The following is a 22,552-nucleotide window of genomic DNA, read 5'->3' as shown; positions in this document are numbered from 1 at the left end:
ATCAAGCTTTATCATTTTAAGATTAAATGAGAGTTGAAGTTTAAAATTATTTTTTTTTTAGTAGATTTTTCATATAAATTGTAGACAGTCTGTGGGCTTCAAAACTAGGAGTAAATCTATAAGAATAAAATCTCGTCATCACATAGTCAAGAGAGGTTTTTGCGTTGCTGTTTGGGCTTTTATTTTGTTTTGGATTTTTGTAATTTCCCTGTATAAGCATTCATCCTCTGGGTTAACAAATTCCGGTAAGATGCTGAGCATAAAGTTGTTTTGTTTCCAGGTCCTTAGAAAATTAATTTCATAATTTTCCAACTCAAGCTAAGAAAAAACTTGCCACAAATAAGACTGGGTCTGATGCTTGTTTAGTGTATGAAGAGAAAGGTTATATATGGCAAAGAGCTAATATGGTGAAAGTCAGTTGCATATCTTCTTTAACTGAAAACAACGTGAAGCTATTTCACAAGTAACCATACATATTTAATCACTATATAGTAATATTAGAAATCTATGTTCCATAATAATTTATATAACAGAAACAATTGTTTGTCTTAGAAACTGATACAAAAATGTCTTTACAGCCTTACAAGCCACAATATTTGCATGTCATCCTAAAACTGGGAAGTTCGTGGTTAATTTCGATCCCCAAATTCCAGAGATTGTCCGAGAGACCAAATGCATGATAAAATTGGGTCTGGAAGTACCGGAGCAAGCAAAAAAGATAGTAAAAATAGAAAATAACCTGAAGTCAAACAAGTTGCGTTTAGAGGTAAACTTAAAAATTATCATGATTGCTGTTTAAAAAAATAAAAAAGAAAATCTGGTTAACCATAGAAATTTTTCTATGGTTAAATAAAGATCAAAGCTGGCTATGAGGTAGTTTAAGGTAATTTGTGGAATGCACAGGTGAACATAGAGGATATAATTTGAAAAACCTCTACTAACTGCTGTGTGGGCTAGTATATACTTTAATATAAGCATATATATTTCTTATACCCTGTGGCATGTTAAATATATTCTGGTGATGAAATAATTAAAGCTGTCCAAAAAGCATTCACTCTCTGCAAATCAATAAAACACAGTTTTACAGAGATTTTGAGAAGCAAAGATTGGAATTCTTCTTGATTGGAAGATATGTTGAGCCACAAAAACATCAAGAATTTTGCAGGTTGCCTGCCAGAGAAGTCAGATTTCTGATGCCTGCTGTAGTATTTGCTATTTTTGTAGTATTTAAAGAAGCTTATACTTTGGGGATGAGGTGTACCATACAAGATTTTTGTGTGTGTGTAAGGCACCAGATGAGGATATTTTAAACCTGAGTTTATATGTGACTTTAATTATCTAAAGCATATGATGCTCAGTTTCAAGAGGGTATTGCAAATTATGGTTACTGAAGCTCAAGCTGTCTTTAGGACTAGAGAAAGTTCATACTTTGTCTGGCTTTCTGCATAAAGAATGCTGCTTTCATTCTTCCTTGTGTAGCATGATATGGATTTATTACATTCCAGAAATAATGTGCATAGGTATGTAATGTCTGTAAAATTCCACATTTGTTTTGAAATGTAGTCTTGTACTGCTTTCCATGTTTTTTCTGATGATTTGATTGTATAACAGGTTGTTTGCTTCAGTAAAGAAAGCACTTAAATTATTCTTCTTGATACTACCCTTTCAAATAATTAACAGGGTCTTCTCCAATGCTATGAAGATTTGTGTCAAGAAACACCAATGAATTTTGTAAACCTAATGGCACCAAAAATGAAAAAGGTTGGTATTGCTAAATGTACTGCAGTATACTTCAGACAAAGTTAGGCTAGTTTAATAATAGTTTATAATTTTAAAATATTTAGATAGTTCTGCATGTTGTGAACTTCGTGAATTTTACTAAAGCCTTTAAGACCAAAAATTTTCTCTTTGCATCCCTCATACAGTGCTGAAATAATGTGTATTACAGTAGAATAATCTTAGTGCAAATGAGATGTAAACCCAGTAGAACAAAGAATATGGACTTTGTGTGTCTATTTATCTACACAAATCTCTGGCTTTGACATGGAAGTAAATTATCACTTATTTCAGTTTTAGAGGTTTTCACGGGAAGTTGTACTTTTCATTTAGCTGAAATACTAAATGTCATGATTCTTGTCTTTGCTTGGAGAGAATTATTAGCCTTGTGAATTGGGTCAGTCGCTTCAGTGGTGTAGAAAGGTTATATACTACACTAAAGGTAAAGTTTTACTGGAGATGCAGAATGTCTATCCTACAAGCCATTTTATTTTGCCAGACACTTGCAAGTGTATGTATGTGGTTGTTCTAAGTAACCCTTTCCTTTTGGGTTGTAAATAATAACATCAGAAGGTTGCAGAGTTTGCATAAGTTTGTGTAACTACATAGTTGGCATGTACTGAAGTGTGAGAAACAAAAAAGTTGTCCTTGCTCTTAAGAGTTAAATACTAAAAGACAAAGAGGTAAAGTGATGGTTGTCTTTACTTTAGTAGTACTATTGTAAATACGATAATATCATAGAGGGAATCATAAGCCTCTATTTTTGAAGAAACAACTGGCAAAAGAGAAGGATGAGTGTTGTACAAACAATAGAAGAGGAAAATGTTTTTTGAAGAAGGGAGAGAAGTCTTCAGTGTATAGGAAGAAGAGAGGAAAGCACAAATCCAAAAATGGAATGAGCAAATCTAATCTATGGCTACATTGGTGTCATAATTTGACAGCAACTCATGTAGAGCCTGAAACTGTTTCTAGATTGGCTATGTTGGTTACCAGTAACAGCATCATCCCAGCATTGTGGAGTTAAATATATTCCCCCAAAACATATATATTAAGGTGATAGTAATGGCTGCATTTTCAAATAGCTGTGTGTCTGTCTGAGATGAACTCATTGTTTTAGCTGTGATGTAGACATAGCAAAAAGAAGCATTAGGATGCAGAGAGTGGGTGAAGTCCAGGCAGTGACTTGGTAAATGTCAAGATGAAAGAGCAGATATGATAGGTGGCTATTTAAAATTAAATATGAGTGGAATCGGTTCAAAGTTTCTCAGCAATTAAGCAAAATTAAATTTCTGTCACTTCAAGGATGACGGGGATGGCAAAATTTAAAATTGTGGTGGCTGTATAATGGGAAATCAGTGAGAAATTTTTGAGTACTAGGCAAAAATTTCAGGGGAGCTCTGTGAGAGAGTCTGGAAAATTTGATTTTCATAGCCTGGCGGTAGTATAAGATTTTCTTTTCTTCAGAGTCCCATCTCCTTTGAAAGTACAGGTTCTGCAGTGAAGGAAGGATCTTGCTGTAGATCATACAGTGACAGGGAAATGAGCTACATACTGAACATCTTGGTGACAAATCCAGAAGAAACAGACCATGCAGAACCAAGAATTCAGTAAGGGAAATAGTAGGCAAGAGAGGATTTTCAAAAATAGCATTGAGGCTATAACAAAATTTGGAGAGGATCAGTGTCACTCAAAAAGGGACAAATGAAAAAATGTCATTAGATAGATACATGAGGTTGAAAGACAATTATGCTGTTGAGAGTGGTCAAGTTATGTTAAAAGGGCAAATTATAAGATCAATAGTGGACTTGATTTTAATTTTAGGAAGTAGTGGGAACCACTGAAAGACACCATCCAGGAGAACAGGAAGGGCAAGATCGTTGCTGAGAATGTATACTTGACAGTTGTGGACAGAGGCTGTAGTATGCACTACCCTCCCCTTCCCTAATATTGCTTAAATTTCTTTGATATTTTCCTTGAAAACTTGTAACCTTCCTTGCAAAACTTAGACACAACTCTTTCTTTCATCAGTGACATTAGTGATTCTAATAATAATGACATTTGCTTAAAAATTTTTTTTTTTTTTTAATTTATGAAATTATATTTTCATGCTTAGATGGAAGCTGTGTTGAGGCAAGGACTTACCACGTTGACTTGGTCATCTGTGACACTGGAAAGTTTCTTTCAAGAAGCTGATCAAGTTCTGATTATATTTAAACAGTTTTTGAAAAAGGTATACAATTGATCACTATATAAATGAAATGACAGTTTAGATAAATTATTTCCAATACACTGCTCTTCATATTGGAAACTAATCTGTACTTATTTTTGTACCACTTGAAATACATAGAAATCTTGTTTGCTTTTTAAAATATGTTCTTTTTTTTTGAAGAATGATACACTCAGTGATTCTCTCACATTGCCCTCAAATGTTTGACCTTTGCTTCCATTCTTGCAGTAGAATATATTTCCACTTGTCGTCCAAGTGATCTCTCCTACCAATATCATAAATTTTGTCTCCTTTGGTAGGAGATTGTTGGTCACTCGTGGTTATATTCACTTCTTTTTCTGTATGGCACAAAACCATAATTATGATCAAGTGCTCTGTTTGCCACTGAAACCCAAAGCTGAAAAAAAAGATTGGCTATGTAAGAAATTAACAGTTCTCTGAGCCTGAGCACACCTGAAATAACACTGTCTTGTGTAGATACACTCTATTTTCCTTAAATATGTAGATCGTGTACATTTCTGACTTTCTTACCCCTCCCATATCAATACAAAAAGATGTAAACTTGGTTAGACCCTTGATTACTGTGAATGGGATATTGTAAACAAATAGGGAAAAAGTGATGTTAAACAGAAGCATGAGTGATATTGTGGCAAACAAGATGGGATACCACAGATGCAGAATATTTCAGGTAAAAAATTAAAAATTGAACAGAAGTCAGTTTTATTTGGATTCTGCCCTGACAAAGCCACTTCACTATAGTTGACTGAATGCTAATAATGCTATAATTTAGAATAAAAAGCCCAATGAAAAGCTATGTTGAGTAAAAGGAGGACTGAAGACTAACCCATCAAGCAAGTTACAGCAGGTCCCTCTTGCCTTGCAACTAGACTTGCAGCCAGTAAGATTATGAACAAGAACCCAATCATCTTATGTTAACATAGCTTTTTTGTTACTCTGATTTATTTAATCTGGCAGCAGTGTATCCTGCATAACTAGAATGATCTGGGATCTGACTTACTATTACTGCCTGTCTGCCTAAAACTGCTGTTAAAACAGCAAGGATTCTTCAGGAGTCTAGCATGGATAACATCATGGAGCAAGAGTTCTCTTTTATTCCATCAATTCCTAAACTTTCAGGACAGAAGAAAAACAAGTTTAAAGAATCTACTCTTAGTCTCGGGACCACTTTCTGATGAGGTTCCCAGGGCATAGGAGATAATTCTTTCCATTGTCACTCATTCATCTAATCTCCAAGACTGATCAGCTCAAAGAGTTGTCAAGAGAAGCTCATTCAAAAATTAGATCATTGCTGTTATGGTGCGCAAGTAGTCTTGGCTTATGCTGTCTGTGAATTAATTTCATTTATACAGTGAATTTAAAAATAGGGTACTGATAACCAGAAATCTGTGAAGAAGTAGGTGGAAATGCCAAATTCCTCTAAAGATTTCTCTTTCACAAGGACTCATATGTTTTGGTTTCCCAACATGGAACCAGCAGATACTTAAGAATTACAAGATTTTATTTTTAAAGGACTGCCTGAAATGAAATTGTGCACACTACTGATCTTTTTAGAATTATGTTATCACACTGTGCAGGATTTAAATACATACACTCTTAGCAATCAAGTTCTTGTTTTCTGTGGCAATAGTAACCATATAATTTCCAGACTTACATCTGTTCTTTCATTGGTCATATTCCAGACCATCTGCACTGGAACATGTTAACAAAGGCTAATTTTTTTGTAGGGTACTTGTCTCCCTAATTTCCCTGTAGGTAATACAGAAAGAAGATAATTTACAGTAAAAGCAGACTATATTTAGCCATTGTAAATATACCCTAAGTTATCATAACTCATGAGGCATTGCTGTGCTTCCTTTTTTCTCTGCTTCTCTCATCTTGAGGTCTTTTGTGTTGGTGCTTTTACCCCACAGTTTTTTTCTGTTATGATTCACTTTCTTAGAGGATTTTCTACTATGTGAGGCTCTTGCATTTTCAGTGGGTAGAGAGATACAATTTTATTTTTCTGCAAAACATTGTATACCTGTTATAACACTCTAAAATAGATACATTACACTTTAAAGATAAATGTGCAGTATTAATGCAATTTTCTCTTTTTAGGTTAATGATTTAAGTGAAGCATGGATTGATTTAATATTAAAAGAAATATCAAATACTCTTTTAATTGTCTTACCAGTAGATGGTCCTATCACAGTAGAAAACATGTTGACCTGCAATGAGGTGTGTGCCACTTTACATCTTTGAACTTGAATTCTTGAGCATGTTAGAAACAATGCCTTAGTAAATTAATATAAAACTAGAAAAGAATTCTTCTCACTGTAGAAATACAGAACTTTTTTCTTTTAATTAAAATATTTTTTATCAAGATAAATTGGTTCTTAGGTATTTGAGATACTTAAACTGTAGCATTTCATAGATAATTTTTATTTATCTAACTGCTTCACAATTAGATGAGATTTTTTTTTCATATGAAGATACTTGGACATAAGGAGCCTTTTTTTTCCCCTTTATTTTTTTCCAAACTGTTTTTTTAAAGGAGAAGGCAAGAATTACTTTCCAACAAGTATATTTGAGAATTTGCAAGTTTTCTTGATTCCCAGAGAGGCTAAAAATATATTTATTTGCTAAATTAGTGCAAGCAAATAAAATTTTTAAGGACAGTTGACAGAGTATTTAGGTGATTTCAGATTCAGACTGTGGCCTCCCTTCAATACTCAGAATTTTCTTCTGGCCCTTAAAAATACCATTGCATTTTAAAAATGGATTTATTTTTTTTCCTAAAAAGCATTAAAAATATTGTAATAATAGAAGATTTTTTATAATTTTGAATAAAGATTTGGGGTTTGGTTTCTCAGTTTTCTTTTAAAAATGTTGCTGTCTATTTGAAATAGTGTCAGTCTGAAGAATGCACTATTTGGGGAAATGTTTTCGCTCTCCCTGAAGAGGAACAGTAGTAAGATAATCAGTGATACTAAGATAATTGACTGATATTTTTATTTCACAGGCTTATACTAAAGAATGTGCTGAGTTATTGAACCACAAAAGCAGGCACATTGAAGATGCTGTTCAAGAACTAATATCTGTATTTGAAAAAAATTATGAAATTAAATATTCTAAGAAACCCTCAGAAAAACATGTATTACCAGGTAGGTAATGTTGATTATTTAAATAAAAATTTCTGTCCCTAGTTCTGTAGATCTAGGTAGTACATATCAAAAGTGAATTGGTTTAGCTAATTTTCTTCAGACATCTCCCTCCCACTACAGTTTCATCTGTGTCACAGTTCTGCCTTCATTTACCATTGTTAAACTAAACCACTAGCCTATGAAATACAGAGGTAGTTTAGTATTGGTGGAGTTCTAGAATTAAACTCTGTCCTTCTGTTTAGATTATCAAGGTATTTGCTCTAGAGAAGAATATTATGGTTCCATTTCTCTTAGTCGCTCATTATATCTCTCCCCCCCCCCCAAGTGAAATATAGTGTTCCTCTCTACTCAGCTGTGTCAGGTATTTGGTACTGTCCCTTTCTTTGTGACTTTTCTGCCACAGTAGATTGTATCTCAAATACCAGTGCATTACTGGCTGGTCAGTTTAAATTAGTACAGTCAATTGACTATCAACTGCTAGCGTATGCAGCTCACAGCTGGTCAATATGGCTGGTTCCTGCTTCTCTAGGGTGTGTTACAAAGATTTTAGGAGGTCCTGTACCATTATAGGAGAAATAGTTTATAGCTGGCGAAAAATATTCTGTTTTAAAGAAAAATGTATTTTGAGGCTTAATCAGTAATGGAGCTCCTTTTCTTACACAGGACTTTTTCCTTCTGGGTTCAGTTTCTTCCAGGTATAGAGACATAGTCAGGGTCAATACTCTAGTATATACTTCAGTACAATGCAAGCAGAAAAACCTGAGGAAAAGTTACTTCTCTGTATTTTGTTAAATTGTTTATGTTGATTTTTTTTTTGGACGTTTCCAGCTGATATATCCATGTCTACCTACGTATCTTTAATAACATAATTGTAGTGCGTGGTGTTTATTAGGCTGAGGCTTATAGGCTGGGCTCTTAACCAGATTGCTGTTGTGAAAGAACTGGTGTGAAATAAAACCAGCTAGCTGATCCAGGTACTACTAAAATAAAAAGCAATATTGTTTTGCCTGTAAAGAGGGGGCACATCATGCTTCAAAGCAGAACCAAATGTTCAGTTAACAAAAAATACATAGTATTTTTAAATTTACAGGTAAAGAAAAACATATAGTGTTTGGAAATAATGAAGAGGAGAATACTTCTGCAGCACTTTGTGGTGATAATAGCAAGGACAATGATAAAGAAGATGAGTTTAAAAAGGTATTTTGTGATAAGAAAGGAATTTTTTTCAGACCAATCAGATTAGTAAACTGTCTTGAGTTTTGGTAGCTGGATATCTGTATTACAGAAAGACTTCACATAGGGAATATCAAATGTCATGTAAAAATGATGAAATAGCTTCCCTACAAACTGAGTTTAAGATGGATTTTAGCTTTCAAAAGTATATTCCGTGTTATTCCAGTTATCACCTTTATTAAACAAATTCTTGATATGTGAGTGGTAAGTGTAATAAAAGTTTGGAGTGAATATTGTGCCTAAGCTGTAACTCAGGCTTTCCTTCTTGAGTGGGCACAAATATTCATCCTTTCTATCCTCTTCTTCCAACTTAACCAAGAAATATCACCTTTGTACTTTTTCCCTGAAAAATACAATCTTTTCATATTCAGCAGAGAAGGGAAGTAGAAGTAGAGAACAAAGACTCGCAAACTTGCAAGCACAAATGCAATAATGTTACAAGGTTGCATTCTGTTGTTCTGTGCTAGTGATCATTACACATTGCTATATTTTTATGTTCTTCTTAATCCATTACAGTCAGATTTTACTGTATTTGTCTCTTACTTGAAAAGGGTACATATGCACCAATATTCTTGGATAATTCATGGTGGGGTTTTTTAATAGAGAGAGCTTTTCTGAAGGAGTATGAGTCTTCAGCCAGATCTCAGTATTCTGTCTCTGAATAAGACAAATTGAGCTTCCTTAGATGCTATATTCTCTTTGTGCAGCTTTTACTTGTTTACTTGCTTACAAGCTATTTGTCCCCCAACTTTTCCTGTTGTATTTCTCATGTAGTTTACAGCATAAATTCCTTTAGACAAGAACTAATATGTTTGACTTAAAAGCTTTTGAGATAATCTTCAGGTTCCTGTCTAAATACAATACTTAATAATCTATGTTTTATTTATTACAGAAATGTAAAGAGGTGGTTGCCTATTTCAATCACCAGCTGCTAGACAGCCTCCAGAAAGCCACCCGACTGTCTTTGGATAGTCTTAAAAAAAGAATATTCATTTCAAAGTAAGTTGCAAAAGAAAGATTCCTTCAATAGTATTATGAGAACAAAGTTATTTCTGTGTTAATATAATAATACAAATATACATTCACACGTGTAATGATACATGCACATGTAACATCAGTCAAACAGTTCCAGACCTCTTGGCCCTTTTGGCTCAAGGAAAACCTGGAGAGCATTCAGTTTTTGTTGCAGTGATGCTTTAGGCGCACACTTTTCTTTCATGCTTTAATTCTTTATGTTGTTAGTTACAGTCTATGCACTTTGTTTTGTGCAGAAAATGAAGTTTGTTTCTAGTGTTGTTTCCCCTCTACCTGCACCCTTTTGTTTTTATTCCCATATCCTTCCCTTTGGATTGCTTTCAAGATGCTGTTAGTATATTTTATTGTGCAACACAGATAACTAGAACTTAAATGGCCATTCTAGGTCATATAAGGCACTGTGCCCCTATGTTCATCTCATTTCAGATTACTTCTGCAAGCATGGCTGTGCACTCAGAGTTGTTTCCCATGGGTTAAAGATCATCCATGCACTCTTTATGAATTCTATATGATAATGGCAAGATCCATATGATTTTATCATTCTCCTATATTCAGTATAATTTCTATAGATTCCTTCTTCTCTGCTTGAACAAGCATACACTTCAGAGACAGAACTGAGTCAGTATAATATATTGTCTATTGAAGAGCCTACTTAGAATTCTATTAAGAGAATTTATTTTTAGCAGGTGAAGTTGATGGTGTTTTGCCATTAATATGTGTTGAAGCTTGAGTTAATTTTCTCTTTTTCTGAGGACATCTTTCATAGAAAACGTATTGAAATCCTGATCTTACTGAAGTCAATAGGAGTTTATTTGAGTGTCCTCTTTATATTTGTCTACAGTATTGTATTGCTGAATCCTCCCTTATTTGGTCACCATGTCATGTCGTAACATTTAAAAATTGTTATTTTAACTTTGTTTTTAGTTTGAGTTTTGAGAGGGTTCATGTCATGTATTTATCATTTTGCACTAGCTTGTCATCTTGAAATTTTTTTTCTGTTCTGTTGGATATTTATCTAAAATGTAATGAGGCAACTTTTGATAGGCTGTTGTATGAAATGGTCAGTAAAACCTTCGTATGTACTACTTAAAGCACTGGCAGAGTTCCATCATTCTTAAATTGAGATACTAAAATCCAGAATCAGAAAATATTCTGGATAATAAATTCTGAAAGCAATGGCTGGATCCAAAGTAAACTTTGTCTGAATGATGAAGCTCTGGCTATTATCTTTATCCTTTAAACAAAAACCTTCTGTAGGTTTTGTCAAGTAGTTCATAACTTAATGTGAAAATTCTCCATGAGGGTTTTCCCAGAAAAGGTAGCTCAAAATTACATATCTAAGATAGTTTGTGGGGGTTTCATGGTGAATTATTTATGACATGTTTCAAAATTATTTTCAGCAAAACTACATTTGGGAGAACAAAGTTTTCTGTTCATCCAGGCAAATCGGAAGAGGCTGCTGCTTTTCTAAAAGCGGAAGTACACCTTGCTGTTCCCAATGTGGTAAGTTATGTGCTGTATAGGTAAGGTAAAATACCTTCAGCAATTATTTTGCAGTCTTTTCATCAGTGTTGTCTACAGCACGATTACAGTTGTTCTTCACATGTAGCAGTTGTATTGCTGGAACAAGTTTTTTCATGTTTTTTATTTTAACTGTGTTGTTCCTTATGTGATTTAAATCCTTTGTTGAATAAAAATAATGAACATTATCTTTGCTCAGTTTGGCTTTAGTCATCTCAATAGCAAGTAAGATGACTAGAAGGAGGAACACTGAACAAAAATAAGAAGATTCAAAACCAAAAAAAGAGCTGTGGATTTCTGTGTGCAGAGAACAAAAAGGCAGCTTGATTGCAAAGAACTAATGAATGCATTTGTTTTCCTTTTTTAGAGTAAGATAACTCTCTGTCAGCAATATATATGGTATTTTATTTTATATATGAGAAAGTAACTTAATATTATCCAATTTTATTATAAAGATTAAAAGTTTTATATTTATGAAATTACAGTGAAAAAAAGGTTCTATTCTAAGGTGATATTCCTTTGACATTGAACCAGTGTTCATACTGGCATTCTGTTGTACATTCACACTGTGTGTGTACACACAATATATAAGGTCTGTCAAAGTGTAGAACTTTTACCTTGTAGATATTTGTATAAGCATAAAGCCCCAAGCTCAAGTAATGCTGGGTAAAATACCACTTTGCTAATGCTAATAGGATTTTGCAGGATCCTTGCTTTTATGCATGCAATGGCTCAATCTGTGAAACTGATTTATAAAACTGTCCTGCTTTCAGCTGGGATAGAGTTAATTGTCTTCCTAGTAGCTGGTACAGTGCTATGTTTTTGAGTTAGGTATGAGAAGAATGTTGATAATACTGATGTTTTCAGTTGTTGCTAAGTAATGTTTAGTCTGAAGTCAAGGATTTTTCAGCTTCTCATGCCCAGCCAACAAGAAGGCTGGAGGGACATAGGAAGTTGGGAGGGGACACAGCCAGGGCAGCTGACCCAGAGTGGTCAACGGGGTATTCCATACCATGTGACATCACATCTAGTTTATAAACTGGGGGGAGTGAGAGTGGGGGGATTGCCACTCGGGGACTAACTGGGCATTGAGCAGCAGGTGGTGAGCAATTGCATTGTGCATCACTTGTATATTCCAATCCTTTAATTACTATTGCCACTTATTAGTGTTATCATTATCATTATTAGTTTCTTCTTTTCTGTTCTGTTAAACTGTTCTTATCTCAACCCACGAGTTTTACTTCTTTTCCTGTTTCTCTCCCCTATCCCAGTGGGTGGGGGGGAAGTGAGTGAGCAGCTGCGCGGTGCTTAGTTGCTGGCTGGGGTTAAACCATGACAAAAACATCAGAGTCACTTTTAAGCAGTTTATATCTCAGTTCTGAACACTCCTGTGGATGATTTAATCATTTCAAAATGATGGCTTGCACAGGAAAGCTGTAAGATGATGTTCTAAGGACTATATTTGAGGATTGAGTGTATCACAGGAGTGATATTTCTTCTGAAGTTTAACAAGAAATGCTGTTTTTCTATTCTTTCCTGGATCACTCGGGTAGGTTCTTCTTCCTGCCCAGTATTTTGGAGAAACTGATGCATGCCTTTACTCCACCTTATCCTACATAGAATTATTTGGGACTTTATAGCTATTTGTGTACTACTAAATAAAACAGGCTAGAGGCTGTTTTTGACCTCAAAGTGAGCTGATGTGAAATGGTGTGTAGCTACATAGTAAATACTTTTCTTCCTAAATCCAGGAGTTTGCATTCAATTAGGAACAGCCTCTGTCGTGTTTTACGCACCAAACTGTGGACGAATTTTTTCTGGGAGAGTGATTTTTTTGTATCATCCCAAACTCTGCTAAGGGAGCATACTAGCATTTATACAGTGTGGATGATGGCAGACCAGAGCCTTTGTTTTGACTTATTCTGTTTGTTAGTTGTTCTTGATTCAGATCAAGGATCCTTGTTTTCCTTCCAGTTCTTTTTATCATGTACTCTGGTAGTTGAATATTGTCGTGGTTTAACCCCACAGCCAGCAACTAAGCACCACGCAGCCGCTCACTCACTCCCCCCCCACCCAGTGGGATGGGGGAGAAAATCAGGAAAAGAAGTAAAACTCCTGGGTTGAGATAAGAACGGTTTAATAGAACAGAAAAGAAGAAACTAATAATGATAATGAAAACACTAATAAAATGACAACAGTAAGTAATAAAAGGATTGGAATGTACAAATGATGCACAGGGCAATTGCTCACCACCCGCCGACCAACACCCAGCCAGTCCCCGAGCGGCCAAATCACTGCCCCCCCCCTTCCCAGTTCCTAAACTAGATGGGACGTCACATGGTATGGAATACACCGTTGGCCAGTTTGGGTCAGGTGCCCTGGCTGGGCATGAGAAGCTGAAAAATCCTTGACTATAGTCTAAACACTACTGAGCAACAACTGAAAACATCAGTGTTATCAACATTCTTCACATACTGAACTCAAAACATAGCACTGTACCAGCTACTAGGAAGACAGTTAACTCCATCCCAGCTGAAACCAGGACAAATATGAGTTCTGTTCCTCTCCTGACTTGGGTATTAGATTGCTCTCAAAATTATGATACAAAATCCTTGCCAAATATACAAGTTGAGATTTTCAGGGCTAGTGCATGGAGTTCCTTTACTTTACTACACACTGTGCTCTTGCAAAAGTTTCTGAGGTAATGCTCCCTGTGGGAGAAAAGAAACATTTGGTATTTATTCAACTAGGACCTTTGACAGTTTGATCCATGTGATTTTGTTTGCCTGAAGTTACCCACAGTGTGAATATATGTATAGATAAGCAACTAGGAGAGGTTATATAGGTGTAAATCCTCTTTAAAATGAGGTGTCCATACGCATTTTTATGACCATCCCTCTTACAATTCTCTCTCACAGAATTTAGGATCCAGTGGTTAAGAGCAACAGAGAGGAGTATCTTGGCCTGCAATTTTTAATGCTTTATGGTTCTAGAATGCAGGAAACAAGGCTTGTAATGTATTCCCACACACTATAAAAAAATCATATAAAAATACTGTTTAAAATGTTGCAGGAATTGTAAAACTAATTGTAAAAAAACCAATAAATCTATTTACTTATATACTTGCTTATCATTTTACCCACAGTATGACTGTACAAATAGATAGTAGGTCAGTAAAGTATGTTTCATTTCTTTAGAGGCAATTCTGAGCCAGAGAAACTGTTACATTTGCCAGCTTCTCTTCTGGGGCAAGTTCCACAATTCACTATTAGTGGGGTAAATCTGAGGTCTTCAAAAATGACTATCAGTTGCATTTATTTCAACAGTATTTCAACTGTTTTGAATAGGTTATGGTTCCCAGTTTAGACGATATACAGCAAGCCATCAATCGCATGATTCAGTTAATACTGGAAGTGAGTCGTGGAGTTGCTCAGTGGGGACAGAGACATCTGCAAAAATCTAGTTTAAAAGCAGAATCAGGCACACAGCAAGTATCTTCAGCAGGCTTTGGATCACAAGGAAAAATAGCCAAAAAAGGGGAAAGTAAGTGGTGGGGTTTTTTTTCCACTTGTTTCTACTTTTTACTTTAATAAAAATGGCATATATAAGTATTTGTGAATAAGCTCACTTTTCTTCAGAGGCCAATTGGGGATTATCTTGAATTAATTTGTTGGGTTTATTTTGATTTAGTTAGCTATTTTTTTCAGAAATAGCTTTTCAGGCTTACATAAAGCATTAGAACTCTGAGAAGCAATAAGCAAAAAAATCCTAGAGGAATTGCTAGATTCTGAACCTCCTATTTAATTTGAGGCAAAGCTAGCTTGTTAATTTATCTTTTTACCTACTTAGGTATATACAAATGTAGCCACAATGATATAGTTGAAACCATAAACAATGATTGTAGACTAGCTTTTATTTGAATATTGAGATAGAACAAAACCTAGTTTAATAACTAGATTTCAGTAAATATTTTAATTGCTGGCTATATTCCTAGAATGGATTATAAAACACTTTGTTTGTTCATGTGAATATTCAGATTGTAGATAGACCTGCATCCATTTTAGTCAGATTCTTTTTTTCCTTAATGTTATTTTTAAGCTTCTCTCCATATGCTTTGCAAGCATCCACAAAAGCCCAAATATATTTTTACCATCAGGTTCTCCTAGCTGCTTGGCTGAGGCAGTGATCTGCAATACAGTTGTATCTTTGTTGTGATTCCTTTGGAAAGCCTTTAACATCTTGGAAAGTTTTTCTTTTTGATAGTCCAGAGCTGGGACTTTATTCTTCTGCTGATGTGCTTTGTATGATTTTAACTTCTTTAATGGGCTTCGAGCAGGGTGGCAGGAAACTATCCTCATCAGACAGTCATAGCCTTTTCCTCTGCTGTGTCAAAATACATCAGCAAGTAACTGTTTTCATCACCTTTAAACTACTCATCAGCAAGAGCTGGGGGCAAATGTTAACGTTTGGCCAGTGAGATCTATGGAGTACACTGGCAAGGATGGATCAATCTGAGACTTTGTTTCCAGTGTCCAGATCCCTGAAAAGGTCTTCAGACTAAAAGACAATTGGAGTTGCATTAAATCCCTCACATAAACCAATATGTGTGGTGGGAAGAGTGGATTTTTTCTTCTCCATTCTTTTAAACCTGCTTCAAAATGCTCAGGCATTGTTATGACAGAAGGGGCTCATTGGATCTCAGGGATATCAGTGTCTATATTGACCCTGATTGTCTCAGCAATTCATCAAAGATGAAGGAAGGACATGATAAATTGCATTTTATTCCCTTCTATTTGAGCTTGCTTGTAGTTCTTAAAGGAGACAGGTCTCCTGTTTCAACATCAACAGTGTAACTGGAGCAGCAGCTACCAGTGTCTAAACTGTCTTTGAAAGCTTATTTGGAGGCAAGAGGTTTAGGAAAATCTCTAGATTGTCTTTTTTTTTTTTTTTTTTTCTTTCTTCAGTTCTAACCTCTTTCAGACAAGACTTTGATATTAGCAGTTTGTAAGACAAGTACAGCTCCAAAACATGACAACCTTTATTTCTGCACTCATTAATATGTGACTTAGCAAAGTTTAGTATCTTTTTCAAAACCACTAAATAGAATAACAGAAGTTATCTATTTGAAGCATGTTAGAGTTCAGGAAACTTACACTGTTTTAAGGGGTTTATACAATTAAAAAACTTTAATTGTATAAACTTAAAAAAATTAAAAGAACACAGAATGTTTGTAAGGCCTTGTCGTGTTCTAGTTACAATTAAATTACAGTGGCGAAAATGAAATTTGTGAATTAAGAAGACTATTTTGGAAACATTCGCTGTAGGTTGAATTAAGACTATTTTGGAAACATTCACTGTAGGTTGAACTTGCTGTGGCTGTATAGAGCCTGACCTGAACTAGCACTTGGTACTTTCATATTAAGCAGTCAGACAGACATTTGAAGAAGGATATTCAGCCTTACTGAAGAGCATAATTGCTTAACTTGGCTTGCATAGGTTTAGAAGAGAATTCTAACCAGACTTTTAATGGTTCATTGATTTACGTATAATTTTATTTTACAGAAGTAGTTGAAGATGTTGTGCTTGTCAGAAAGCTAAGAAATTTTTACTCAGGTGTTGCAGAACATGAAGATATTTCTAAATTAGTTGTGTTCCTCTCTTCTTCTGTGAATTATATAAGAGAAGTAGCTAGTGAAGTTCTGCAGGACTTTCAGAAATATAAGGTGCTGTGGACTGAAGACAGAGATGCCAAAATTCAGGTGAGTTTAATGATGATCACCTACAGGACTGTGCTTCATTAATCTTTATTTTTTTTTAAAAAAAACAGACAACATTGAGAAAAAAAATCAAGGAAGAAGCTGTAGAAAACACATTAACAGCTGAAATTCTTATTTTGTCTTTCAGTAATAATAGTAGTATATTTCCTAAGAAGAAGTAATAGCATGATACCTAATTTTTGTGTTGGGGTCTGGCTTTTCCTGCTTCTGTGCCATTCCAGATACTAATAATCTGGTCCTAATTTGTTAATTGCTTTAATTTTTGTTTGTGGAGCTCTGGATTTTAGGCCACAAGAAACTACACCAGTCCGACATGATGTATACCACAACCCACAGAAATTCCCACAGCATCAGTGCTGATAATTGTGTAGTTTTCTCTATGGAAAGTGTTCACTTTGGGTTTAATACATATTTTTATTCACCACCCTTCCTGTAGTTATTTTAGGAGGTGAATTCTTCATTCTCTATTCCTAGAAAAATTCTTTACACAATTCTTGGTTGTTTGAACTCAAAGTTGAATCCTCAAGTGTGGTAGAAAAATTTAGCATCTACTACAGCATGAAAAAGTTGGTGTCCAGGAATTGGAGGTTGGTGGGACTTTTGCTTCAGAATATTTCACACTGTCCTTCTACAACAGAATTTTAATTTAGAGTTTGAATTTGGAGGTTCAGTAGAAGAAAGTTGGCTTCCACATCTACTTAATTTAGCCTTGGCTTAGTTGAGTTTTCTATTTTTATCTTTTCTATTTAATAGACTACACTATATATACATAGATATGTGAATATCGCATTACCTTGTTTACTACAGGAACACTGGTATCTTTTGCGTGTCACAATGCAAGTTGTGCCGTTTATGTGGGCTAAACAACCCACTTTATATGCAGAGCTGAGAATTTACTGTTGGTCTAATTAAAATTTTAAGTCTAATCAAATAAATATTATTAGTTTGATTTAGTTACTACTGAAGAAAAGGATACTGCTACAGAGAAAGCCTCAATAATAATGCAATTACGTTTTAGACATACATGCCCTAGTTTCTACATTCATTCTTTAGCACTATGCTAACGCTTCCACTTCCACTAGGTACTCTCAGACAAAAGAGTAGAAGTGGGAAACAGCTTTCAGCATTTATTATTTGCCCATGCAATGTAGGCATATTGAATACAGCTCTTGTGTAACATTTCTGAAATGCAGCTTTTCAGAATCACAAAACTTTTCTACACTTGAGTTTTGCTTATGGAACTAAGAAAATGTGTTTTATTGTGATTGTTTCACACATAATTGGGCTAATGGTGTAGTCCTTCTGTAAGCGTAGGTGTGTATTTTTTGATCTCTGTTTTGTCACCTGTTTTGACAAAAACAAGCACTTAACATGTCTTGGATATTTGTTTCTCTGTTAAATTTGATTGGAATTTCCCAACGAGCTTGAGAGTTACTGACAGAAATTGATAAATATGAACACCTCATCACATGTGTTTTACTGTGTTAGCAAGGCTACAGAAAGCTAAAAACAGGTATAATATTGGTATACATTTTCAGTAATTCCTGAATAACTGTTGCCACTTGTTTCACCAAAAATATGAAAAAGAACATTTGTTGATTGACATTTTAAACTACACACAGCAATTTTTGGCTAGCTGTCCATCTCTGACTGAAATTAAAGAAGAAATACTTCACTATGCTATGTTTGAGCAAGAGATGGAAGATTTAAAACCCATTATTCTTCTTGGTCCAATTGAATTGCATACAGGTAAGACATTTTCTTATCTCTGTATGTACAGTAAGATAATGATTATAATATGTTTTTTGGTTTATTCTCTGAAATAAATGCTTACAATATGAATAGAAATTACTGAAGAGACCTCCCTGACTATCAGCCAGGGCTCATTCAGACCTTTCTAAGAAATCTAGCTTGAAAAAACCCTCCATTCCCCTTCCCTTCTCCTCTTTGGAGTAGTGAAATTAAATTCTGTCATGGCTGTGAAGTCATCATGGAGGGTTGCTGAAGAGTTAATGAATGTTTATTGACACTGATTTGATCATCCCTGGCACTCATCTCTGGCACCAGGTCAGCCAGTGATTATAAAGAGCATTGGAAGCATAAATCACCTTCTTTGGTTTTGGCGCAAGGCTAGCACATAGCTGCATTAGCTTCTTTGTCACTATCAGTGTTTGTTTCAGCAGGAGATATGACTGCTTAGCCATTCCCATGTTTAGCATCCATAGCTCTCAGAATATTATGTGTTTTCCTGTCTACCTCTAGTGTCTTTAAAGGTAGAGAAGCTGGCACCAAGACTTGGTGTTGTAATGTGTTCCCTCAGTTCTATACAGCACTGTGCCTCAGTACCTGGCCTTCTGTGGCCCTGACAACCTGGTATTCATTGATCATGTTAGTCTGAAGAAGTCAGGTGTGGAGAAAAGTGTTCTCTCTGGACAACTGCTTGTTGAAGAATTAAGATGTTTGTGCTATGACAGAGAAGCAAGGATTTCAATGGCAGTTATCCCTCTCACCTTGCAGATTATTATGTAGCTAACACCTTCTCTAGACCAATGACACTGTTTGGTTTTTGGTTGTTTTTTTTTTTTATTTTTCTTTTTTTTTTTTCTTTCTGTGGCAGATGTTATCATGGTTGCTATCTAGGGATCCATTTCCAAATATCAGTGTAGCCATGTTTCTAATGAGCAACCCCCATCTTTTGAGAGATTAGATTGGTTAGATTGAGAAATAAATCTCTGTACAATTTGTCTTCCTCTTATATCAAAGAAGACAGAAGCTGCACACTTTTGATGACTAGAGTTCCTTTCAGGATCTTGGTGACATGTCATCCCTAGCTTTCTTTCAGTGAATGTGCAAAATTGTCAGACTGCTGACTGCATATCCGCATCCAGTTCCTGGATGCAACTTCTTAATGAAACCTCTCTGGAGCCAATTAATTCACACTGGAAAAACTCTTGCTGTCTATTATTCTGTGACCAAGAGTGATAAGAAGCATTGTATCCAAAAGAATATGGAATTTGTTGATGGTCACACTACTCCCTCATCTGTGACCACTGCATCAGCGAAAGCCAAGTCCTCCAGATTCAAGAACAAGGATATTAAATGTTTTTTATGATCTGGGGAAGCAGGTATTTTTCTGAGTCAGTTTAGGGTTGGGAATTGATTTATTATCATTTACATATTATAGCTTCTGGACAGGGTACAGTACTGTTCTTGAATTACCCTTGGCCTTCAGGAATCAGATTTTTAATGCTAATAGCCACATGACTAAAGAAGAAACTATATCTGCTGTAAAAAATTTGTTTTGTGAGCAGAAAGGTTATATGCTGTTAGTATCTCTTGGTTTCTTTCACCACAGTACAAAATGCTGCCTATTAAAATCCTAATTTATTCCAATAATAAGTTAGAGTGCCAATGATTGGCTTTTTTGTTTCTTCAGTGTTGCTTTGGGTTTATATATATACTAACTGCATATGATATGATGTGACACCTTACAGTTTTAGCTGTGAAGTATTCCAAATCCCAGTATTGAAATCCCAAGATGCCATTTCCTCAACAGGTATAAACCATTTAAATATCACTGACCTTTATGCATTTGGTTAATATATATTAAAGGTATTCTCTGAAAATCTACATTAATAAGTAGGCATTTCTTCTTTATTCATCTTCTCTATATGTTTTATTAGATAAGGTTACCAATATGTTTTACAGATATCATAATATACAATAAAACAACAGAAATATATTTAAGTATAGTTGAAATTGTTTTGAAACTTTTAAAGTGCAGTAATTGGATTGCCTGTCTGCTTTTCCTATGTGATGATGTGAGGGATATTTACAGAAAAAATTAAGATGTGGAGTGAATAATTTTTTTAATTGTTTGTTTGGTTGGTTGGTTTTTTAAATCAGAACCACTGAAAATAGCTTTAGCAATTGAAGCCAAAGCCTGGAAGATGCTCCTCTGTCGTTATTTAAATGAGGAATATAAAAAGAAAATGACAGACATGATGTCATTCATAAATGAATATTTAAAGAAATTGTCTCGACCTCTGCATGACTTAGATGACGTCAGATTTGCAATGGAAGCTTTATCTATCATACGTGATAATAACATACAAATGGATATGACTCTGGGACCTATTGAAGTAAGATAACTTTTAATTTTTTATCTTGATTAAAATGATATTATATAGTACGAGTCATAAGATAAACTGAGAACCCAAACAATGAGCTTACTGCCCTGATGGATCATGGCTGAAGATGGGAAACAAAGTAATACTTTGTTGTTATTTTTATTGAAAATTATGAATCAGTATTAGATAATTTGCTAGATACTTTATAAATGCAGAACAGAAAAATATTCTTTTTCAAATAAATTACAATATAAATACAGTCTAGGAGAAAACATGCAGAAATAAGCAGATGAGACCACAAGAGAAGGGAGCAATATTCTCCCTTTTGCTGTGTGCTTTTCCATTAGCCTTAATCCTCTTCTTTTCTGTTTCTATAAACAAACATCTTGATCATCTAATCCCTTTATAACCAGAATATATTAATGGACCCACACATCATTGTATGCTGTCAGAAACTTGCAGCATTCTTTTAGTTTTCCCTATAAGAAAGAACCTAAAGGAAGCTCACTGAGTTGTATGTATACTTGGCATTTATTATCACACACTGAAATAATAAGCTTAAATAGAACACCTTTACCATCGCACATTGAGTACTGTGTTCAGTTTTGGGCCCCTCACTACAGGAAAGACATTGTGAGTTGCTGGAGCGTGTTCAGAGAAGGGCAACCAAGTTGGTGAGGGGCCTGGAACATAAGTCTGATGAGGAGCGGCTGAGGGAGCTGGGGCTGTTTAGTCTAGAGAAGAGGAGGCTGAGGGGAGACCTTATAGCTGTCTACAACTACCTGAAGTGGGGTTGTAGTGAGGTGGCTGCTGGTCTCTTCTGTCAGGAGGCTGGAGATAGGACAAGAGGAAATGGCCTCAAGTTGCAGCAAGGGAGATTTAAGTTAGACATTAGGAAAAATTTTTTTACTGAGAGGGTTGTCAGACATTGGAATAGGCTGCCCAGGGAAGTGGTGGAGTCACCATCCCTGGAGGTATTAAAAAAGCGAGTAGATGGGGTACTTCAGGACCTGGTTTAGTGGGCATGGTTGATGGTTGGACTCGATGATCTTGAAGGTCTTTTCCAACCTAAATGATTCTGTGATATTTTCATCTACCTTTCGGAGAAGAAATTGTATTGCTGTATAGTAACATTTTCTTTCTTGAAGACAGTTTCATTAACATGATACCAGAAAGGACTTCCAGTGGGTTGTTGTCACTTTTTCTAGTTTTATGTTAAGAAAGTAGTTTTTTTTCTTAGCAATTTATGCAGTGGTTTATAAGTCAGCAATGGTACAGAGATTATTTGAAGACAAATATAACCAGTTCTGTGATACAGAAGAGGTAGAGGTTAAACAAGTAAAGGAAGAACCTGAACAATAAGTTCAACATTTAAAGTAATACTCAAATCTTCTAAATGTTATTTCCTAGTCTGACTATCTTCAGCCTGAAGATACAGACATGGTAATCATACTCATAGATGTTAAATAAAACAAGCAAGAGGAACTAACTTCAGCACTGTCTATTTGCTAGATTTTACATGTGTAGGAAATGATGCAAAATTTGTAAGTAAATAAATAAAAGGTATACAAGATTATGAAGTATTAACATTGTTTGTTTATTTATACCTGCTTCTGGCACTTTGAGTTGAATATTAGGATAAAGGTTCTTTCCCAAACCACTTACATTCTATGTATCGTGCAAACATTT

General features: G+C 35.1%; 1 protein-coding gene across 1 annotated transcript in view; it reads left to right on the top strand.

Moving 5' to 3' along the window:
* Positions 1 to 22,552, top strand: part of DNAH8 (dynein axonemal heavy chain 8) — a 148,147-nt gene that overhangs the window by 17,879 nt on the left and 107,716 nt on the right. The window contains exons 14-26 of the mRNA XM_075042037.1: positions 579 to 766; positions 1,681 to 1,761; positions 3,890 to 4,006; positions 6,122 to 6,241; positions 7,026 to 7,167; positions 8,264 to 8,364; positions 9,293 to 9,399; positions 10,782 to 10,790; positions 10,854 to 10,938; positions 14,304 to 14,499; positions 16,519 to 16,715; positions 18,356 to 18,482; positions 20,640 to 20,875. Coding sequence (XP_074898138.1) covers positions 579 to 766; positions 1,681 to 1,761; positions 3,890 to 4,006; positions 6,122 to 6,241; positions 7,026 to 7,167; positions 8,264 to 8,364; positions 9,293 to 9,399; positions 10,782 to 10,790; positions 10,854 to 10,938; positions 14,304 to 14,499; positions 16,519 to 16,715; positions 18,356 to 18,482; positions 20,640 to 20,875 — 1,706 coding nt within the window. The remainder of the gene's footprint in view (positions 1 to 578; positions 767 to 1,680; positions 1,762 to 3,889; positions 4,007 to 6,121; positions 6,242 to 7,025; positions 7,168 to 8,263; positions 8,365 to 9,292; positions 9,400 to 10,781; positions 10,791 to 10,853; positions 10,939 to 14,303; positions 14,500 to 16,518; positions 16,716 to 18,355; positions 18,483 to 20,639; positions 20,876 to 22,552) is intronic.

Source organism: Buteo buteo, chromosome 12, assembly GCF_964188355.1.
Source record: "Buteo buteo chromosome 12, bButBut1.hap1.1, whole genome shotgun sequence".
Lineage (NCBI taxonomy): Eukaryota > Metazoa > Chordata > Aves > Accipitriformes > Accipitridae > Buteo > Buteo buteo.
The sequence above is the reverse complement of the archived record's forward strand: the minus strand, read 5'-3'. Positions and strand labels throughout refer to the sequence as shown.